This window comes from Cynocephalus volans, chromosome 14 (assembly GCF_027409185.1).
Source record: "Cynocephalus volans isolate mCynVol1 chromosome 14, mCynVol1.pri, whole genome shotgun sequence".
Lineage (NCBI taxonomy): Eukaryota > Metazoa > Chordata > Mammalia > Dermoptera > Cynocephalidae > Cynocephalus > Cynocephalus volans.
In genome coordinates this window covers 71352196-71360578 of record NC_084473.1, presented here as the reverse complement: position 1 = coordinate 71360578, position 8383 = coordinate 71352196, and the positions used below count along the sequence as shown (strand labels likewise).

At 39.1% G+C, this 8383-nt stretch overlaps 1 protein-coding gene across 1 annotated transcript in view; it reads left to right on the top strand.

The window, feature by feature from the left end:
* The first annotated feature begins 941 nt into the window (after window positions 1-941).
* Window positions 942-8383, top strand: part of M1AP (meiosis 1 associated protein) — an 85810-nt gene continuing 78368 nt past the window's right edge. Inside the window, exon 1 of the mRNA XM_063077789.1 lies at window positions 942-1181. Coding sequence (XP_062933859.1) covers window positions 942-1181 — 240 coding nt within the window. The remainder of the gene's footprint in view (window positions 1182-8383) is intronic.

Below are 8383 nucleotides of genomic sequence, written 5' to 3'. Positions count from 1 at the left end.
CCTGTTTCCTAGTCTGAGCCATGGGGATAAGCATAAGCAACCAATAAAGGCAGAAGGCAAGGGTGCTAGAGGCAGAGAAAACAGTATGAGCAAATGCACTGTAGTGTATGGTATATTTGGTATCATTTCAATGAACCTTGAGGTGAAGATCAGCATCCAGTGAGGATGACAATCAAGTCATGAAGGGTGTTGAAGAGAGTTTAAATTTTACCCTATAGGAGATGGGACAACCAAAGAATTTTAACCAAGGGGGAAAAATATGGTCATATTTTCATTTCTGAGGATTACGATGTACCAAACAAACACTATGCTAGGCACTGGTGAATAAAGTCAACAGAACAGGTTCACCCCACCCTTGGTAAGTTCACAATATTGTGGGAGAGGCAGTCATAGAAATAGATTACAATACAGTATAGTAAATGCTAATAAAGAAACACTTTTTTTTTTTTTTTTTTTTTTAAAAAGATGACCGGTAAGGGGATCTTAACCCTTGACTTGGTGTTGTCAGCACCACGCTCACCCAGTGAGCAAACCGGCCATCCCTATATGGGATCTGAACCCGCGGCCTCGGCGCTCCCAGCGCCACACTCTCCCGAGTGAGCCACGGGCTCAGTCCTAAAGAAACACTTTTTGAGGGCAGATAGCTTGCTTTGAGACTAAAGTGTGACTTGTGTAACTTTTTGACTAGTTCCACTCATCATCTCTTACATTATAGGCAAACATCTAGATCCCTTGGGAGTTGTTAACATGGGATAGCCTAGGCAAGCTTGATTTAATACCCAATCTGACTCTTTTCTGGACTGAGTCAACTTGACCTGTGTTCTCCGTTTCAACAGAGCAGATAATTCAGTTTTATAAAATCCAACGGTTTCTCTTTCCTTCCCTATAGGTGTAGAGAATATCCAGGTAGTGACTGCAGTTCCACCTCTGGTTTGGCTGCCATGCATCGTGGACGAACTACTGGTAAAGGGCCCTCCACTCTCACTCAGATTTACCAGCCACCTCCGCAGCTTCTCATTGTGCATATTGCTCTGCCCTCCTGGGCTGACATCTGCTCCAACCTCTGTGATGCTCTGCAGAACTTTTTCTCTCTAGCCTGCAGCTTGATGGGCCCCAGCCGTATGTCCCTATTCAGCTTATACATGGTACAAAATCAGCACGAGTGCATCCTCCCTTTTGTGGTGAGTAGATCTGTATTTATTTATTTTATCCTGAGAGCAAATATGAGGTTTCTGAATTAGAGATCACAGTTATTATTACTTACAGCAGTAACTACACTGGTTCCCCACACCCAGTAGCCCACAGGTGACACCATGAAAGCCAGATGTCATCCTGCATATATGAGGGTTTGTACTGCAGAAGAGAAACCCCAAAATTATTAATCTGGGAGTTTAAATATGCTATACCTATTCCCCTCCACTCCTGAGAAAGGGAGAGAAACCTTGGCATTTAAAATTCTTTGAAATGTAAACAACTGACTCCTTTCATTCCCTTTGAAATGTAAACAAATGAGAAAGTAAGTCGCTAAATCTCTTCAGAGATCTCTGGCTATTCAATCACCCTTCAACTTCCAAGAGTTGTCCTTTAACCCAAGTACCAGTTTTCTCTGCTTAGAAAGCCTTAACTGCAAAAACATGAAAATATTTTCTCTACATTCCACATAGGACCCAGGTGAAACTCCCCCTAGGGTGTTAGAAGGCAGTGGCTGGGCCAGGGATAATGTTTTTACAAAGCTCCCATACACAGAGAGAACTATCCATCCTCCTGCTCAAAATTCAAATCTTCCCTCTCTCCCTTACATAACTTTCAGAATCACAGAGATGAGAAAGATGTCTAGGGATTCTATGCATCTCCTTCCTTGAGGCAATCTTGCTGCTAACGTATCTTATTAAATTGATATAAATCCTGTTATTTAAGATTTCCACAGGAGAAAATTTCATAAATCCATTCCTGAATTATTAATGTGCTGTCTGACTGGATTCTACTCTTTTTTTATTAATGTCTTAGTTTTCCTCATTGAAAGTGGAAAGATAACATCTCTGTTGATACTATAAAGAATGAAAATAATATACATTGCTTTACACTTCTTGGTTTAGAACATTATAAGAATATAACATACCTTGGTTGTTTTAACAGCACCTTAGACTCACAGCAGCTATATACTTACTTCTTGAAAAGAGTCATATAAGGAAAGTTTTGAGTATAAATGCTCCAAATACTAAGTGTGGTGATTCTGGGATGAGAAATGGGTCAAATTAAGGAATTCAACTGATCCCTTCTACAGCTTGAGTAGAACTTGCTTCCTCTATTCATTGTCTATTGCTGTATAACAAATTATCCTAAAACACAGTGGCTGAAAACAGTAAACATTTGTTATCCCATAGTTACTTGAGTCAGGAATTCATAAGCAGCTTAGGTAAGTGGTTGAGGCTTGGATCCCTCATAAGGTTATAGTCAAGATGTCAACCAGGGTTGTGATCATCTGAAAACTTGACTGAGAATGGAGGGTTCATTTCCAAGATGGCATATTCACATGGCTATTGACAGGAGTTCTTATTTCCTCACCACTTGGATCTCTCCACAGTGATGCTTGAATGTCCTCATTCTGTGGTGGCTTCTCCCAGAGCAACTGATCCAAAAGAGAGGGAGAGCAAAGAGGAAGCCAAAATACCTTTTATGTTCTAGGCTCAAAAGTAGCACACTGTCACTTCTTCCACATTCTATTCATTGGAAGCAAGTCACTGTTCCACCATAGATAGAGTAACAGGGACCTGATTTACCCTCTTACCTGAAATAACCAAAAAACTGGACAAAACATGTGAAAAACATTTTTCAAGATGCTGGAAATCAGGCAGCAAAGGATAAAGATTGCTGAGAGACAGGAAGCAAATGAGGTTAAGACATGGGATTATCCCAGTTTACTCCCTTAAGAAAGTTTCCAAGCCACAGTGCAGAAAGGGAGAACCTAGGTGGGGCCCAGTGCTCTCCCTGAGCTGAGGAAATGAATCTAGGACTTGAAGGAAACCCAAGGCAGCTACAGAAGAAAGAGATGTACATAGAGGAAAGGAGAAAGCTACATACAAAACTCTGAATACCTTAAGAGGATCCCCCTTGAGGATTCAGCAGAGAATTGATCAGTGTGTACATGTGGTTAAAATACCCAAGACCAAAGAAGGAACCGCCTGAAAGGATGAGAGGCAACAGTACCTGGCACTCACAACAGGAATAGCACCTGTTCACATCAGCCAAACTGGAAACTTCATAATTCATGGTACATTGGGCAGAGTACTCAAGAGGTCTTGCTTCAGTAGTATAGGGCATAAATAGCCCAAGACTTAGTGCTGCTCAGGACTATCTAACATAAACACAAAATCTAAAGGATCAAACTGATTCCAGGTAACTTAACTACATCCCAGAACAGAGTTTAAGAATATTTATAGAAACAAAAATATCCAGCACCCAATTAGGTAAAATTCACACTGTCTGGCATTCAGTCAAAACTTAAAAGGTATTCAAAGAAGAAGGAAATTATGACCCATCTTGAAGAAATAATCAATCAAAACTGGCCCAGAAGTGATGCAAATATTAGAATTAGCAGATAAGGACATTCAGGCGGTTGTTATAACTGTATTCTATATGTTCAAAATGGGAAGTACAGACATAGAATATGTTTTTAAAAATCCAAATCAGACTTCTAAAGATGAGAACTGCAATTTCTGGCATGGAAAATACACTAGGATGGGATTAATGTCATATTAGACATTGCAGAAGAAGAGATTAGAGTGAACTCAAAGATAAAGGAATAGAAACTATACAAAAATAAACACAAAAGGAAAAGAATAATTATTTTTAAAAATCAACAGAGCATCAGTGAGTTGTGGGACAACTTCAAGCAGTCTAATATGTGTAGCTGGAATCTCCAAAGGAGAGAAGCAGGGGACAGAAAAAATATTTAGAGAAATAATGGCCAAAATTTTTCCAATTTTGATGAAAACCCTAAACCGCAGATTGCATAAACTCAATGAGTGCCAAGCACAAGAAACATGAAAACTACATCAAGGCACATGATATTCAAAACTAGTGTTAAGGAGAAAATCTTAAAAGCAACCAGAGAAAAGAAACATTACATGCAGTAAAACAAAGAATAATGAGAAAAGATTTCATATTGAAAAAATTCAAGCAAGAAAACAATGTAATAACATCTTTAAAGTAGTGAAATAAAATACTGCCAACCTAGAATTCTACACTCAACAAAAATATCTTTCAAAATCCAAGGTGGTGAGACTTCCAGTTCCAGACAAGATTAATAGATTTTTTAAAATTTATCTTACTAAGTACACCTAAAATCTCTGGATGTTATATGAGTATACACATATAATACAAACATAAGAAGACTCTGAAAGGATGGAAGGAAAAGGCAAACCAACTAGGGACCACAGGACCTGAGGAATGACACAGCAGTGAACTCACTAGGTTTCCTTTGCCTGATATAGCTTGGACTGGATGCTGGAGAACCCTCTGACCTGGAAACTCCAATGCAGACAAAACAACACCCCCCGCCCCCGCCCCTCCAAAAGCCTGCTCATTCTATCCAAAAGACCACTCTATTCCAGCCAAATATTATGGAAAAAACTGCAAGTCTACCCCCATCAGCAAAGGTTAAGTTGGAAATTAGACTTCCACCTTTGTGGTGCTGTGATAAGGTACCTCTCCGTCCATGCCGGGTAGTCAGAGAAGGCCAAGTAGAGAGCCAGGAATTTCATCTCTACCTGGCAGGATACCTGTGACAAGAAAAACAGAGAGAGGAAATATAAATTACCCATATCAGGAATGAAATAGGGGATACATTAAAAACCCAGTAGACATCCAAAGGAGGATAAAGGAATACTACAGCTTTATATGCATGAATCTGACAACTTAAATGAAATGGACCAATTCCCTGAAAAGCACGAACTATAGCAATCATTCAATATGAAATAGGTGATATGAATGGCCCTAAGACTACTAAAGAAATGGAATTCATAATCTTAAAATTCCTGAAAATCTCTAGTTCCAGATGGTTTTACTGGTGAATTCTACCAAACATTTAAAGAAGAATTAATGTCAGTTCTATGCAATCTCTTCCAGAAAATATAGGGAAAGGCAATATTTCTCAATTCAGGTTTTGAGGCTAGTTATTACCTTAATAGGAAAAACAGACAAAGGCAGTACAAATAAACCCCTAAAGACCAATATCCTTCATGAATTTAGATAAGATAGAACTTAAGAAAATATTAACAAATAGAATTCAGCAATTTGTATAAAGAATTATACACCATGACCAAGTGGGGTTTATTGCGGTGATGCAAAACTGATTTAGTATTTGAAAATCAATCAAAATAATCCACCACGTTAAAAGACTAAAGAAGAAAATCACATAATTATATCAACTGAGCAGAATAAGTATCTGTTAAAGTTTAATACGCATTCACGATAAAACCTACAATTAACAATATATTTAATCATAAAAGACTGAATGCTTTCCCCCCAAGATTGAGAGCATTACAAAAATGTCTGCTCTCACTGCTCTTACTAAGCATAGTACTGGAAGTCCTAGGCAGCACAATAAGGTAATAAAAGGAAATAAAAGGCATACAGTTTGAAAGGGAAGAAATAAAACTTTCCCTATTCATTAATGACATGATGGTTTATAAAATCCCCCAAGTTTTGTACTACCTTTTGAGGAGAGGAGTGTCCAAAAATTTCTGTACATATTTTAAAACCACTACAGTTCCCTTTTTGGAGATATGCCAAAACCTCGAGTCAAATGATGAAAGCCTGGATTCTCTGATAGAGAATCTCAATCCTCAGGTCCTTCCCACTGGCAGTTTTGCCCTTAAGAAATTCTCTGTACCGTAACCACCAACTTTCTTATAACAAATGCACAAAACATTTGTTGGTCATTTTCAGACACACAATTCAGATACATTACCTTGTTTGCTAATATGTTAATAACATTAAGCACATATGATGGTGTGCTTACTGCATATGAGGCATCATACTAAATGTATTTTCATGACTCACTTTTATCCTAATATATGTATTTGTTTACTGATGTATATATTCAATGTATTTTTTTAAATCCAATATGTTATATTTTAGCTTATAACTTTTAAAATTATTTTAGCTCTCATTTTCCTTTTTAAAATGGGGTGCTAGTGTAAGGAGCTGTATAAGTCATTCAAGCTGACAGCAAGAAACAGATGGCATACTCAAATTGAATACTTTTCAGAGAGATATATGTATTAGTCCGTTTTTTTTGTTTGTTTGTTTGTTTGTTTGTTTTGCTTATAGCAAAATACTTCGAACTGGGTAATTTATAAAGAAAAATGAAATTTATTCCTTACAGTTTCTGAGGCTGGGAAATCCAAAGTCCATCTGGTGGTGACAGAAGTGACTCAGGGATCTCACAATGCAAGATGGTGGAAGCAGAGAGAGAGAGAGAGAGAGAGAGACTCTCCACTTCTTTTAAAGCCCTCAAAACCACGCGCCTGACCACCATTTTTAAACCATTCACTACTGCACAGTCCTACAATCCAATCACCTCTTCAAGGCTCCACCTTTCAATAACCATAACAGGATTTCCCACCCTCAGAACAGTCACCGTGGTAGCTAAGTTTCTAATACATAAAAATTGGGGAACACAATTCAAGCTTCAGGGAGTTTTGGGGGGACATAATTCAATCCACTACAATATAGAAAGGGAATATTTACATAGGTGTAGGCAGAGTTTAGGAAAAGTCAACAAAAGATGGTGCAATAGCCATACCACCCATAGGACTAAAGAGGAGAGTGCTGTTTGAAGAGGGATGCCTGACAGATTCTGAGGCCTTTGTTAAAGAAAAAATTATTCAGGGCCAGCCCGTGTCTCACTTGGGAGAGTGTGGTGCTGATAACACCAAGGCCAAAGGTTTGGATCCCTATATAGGGATGGCCGGTTACCTCACTTGGAAGAGCGTGGTGCTGACAACACCAAGTCAAGGATTAAGATCCCCTTACTGGTCATCTTTTAAAAAAAAAAGAAATAAAGAAGGAAAAAATTATTCAGTGGCACTTGTTAAAGCATGGTAAGGAAGACTTTATTCAGGAATATCATGAGAAGGTATAGGGACCCTAGCAATGGGATTTTTACAGTGAGGAAGAGAGATCGGGCTTAACTCTCAATACAGCATGGGCAAGTAGGAGTTTATAGCCAAGGAACAGGGTGTGGGAGTCAGTGGTGAAAAATTACTAAGAGGAAACATCAGGGATAAAGGGAATTCTGGCTAAATCAACCTCACAGGATTCTTGCTAAAAACAGGCCAGGGTGATCAGAGGATGAAGAACCTGATCAGATACTGAGGATGATCAAATATTAAAGGGGAGGGTGGGGGAACAGTTCTTGCCAAACTGACTTAGGAGGGTTCTTTACTAAACCTGAGTTTTACAAAGAAGTGCGCAGTTGAGCCTAGGAAAAGTTTGACCAAGCAGGGTATTTGTGTGACCTCCAGTAGAGGGACACAACTATCCCATGGCAATCTTGTGGAGAGGGAGACAGAGGAATAAAAACCCTGATCTCACTCTCCTCCCACATCTTGATCTCCTGCTGATGCCTCCCATTGGCCAAAGCCAACTAGAAGCAGGAGTTTAAGGTAGCTCATTGAATCAATCCCTTTAGATCAGCTTCCTAGGGCATAAAACAGGGTAGAGAAAAGTAGATAGTGATCTAGAAAGGCAAACAGAAGATATCCAGCATAAAAGCTTTATTGTTCCATGTCCCAAATGAGGGTAAAAGGATTTTGTTTTCCTCCTCAAGTGCCTATGTTGTATCCCTCTAGCACTCCTCAGTACATTTGATCCTATGTGAATCCCTTGATCCTTTAATCAATCCATTAGGAAAAACAGACAGCTTTACACTAAAAGCTACTGACTTGTCAGGAGCACAGCTAAGTTGGGAAAGAGGACTGAGCTGCCAGGTGTCATAGTAGCCAACTAAAACAACAAGCTGAAAATAAAAGGGTTAAGCCTTTAATCACTTACTGCAATTGTACTTTTATAAGCAAGAGTTTAAACCAGGGAAAGTGCCTACACCCCTCTTGTCCATTTTCCCCCATAGAGTTGTGCACTGTTTGAGAGTCAAATGGATGAGCGCAGCTGTGGGGGTCATCTCACTGTTGCAGGATATGATAACAAAAGGCTCAGGCAGTTTTATGAACCCTGGGATTGAGGAGAGGGCAAAGAGAGAAGGCTAGGAGTGGAAAAGTACTGAATACTGAGTCAGAGAAAAGTGTCTTCAAGGTTTCCTCCTCTTTTCCCCATAAGGAGGTCTTGGCAGAGGCACTTGAAGAAGAACTATACCGAGGCC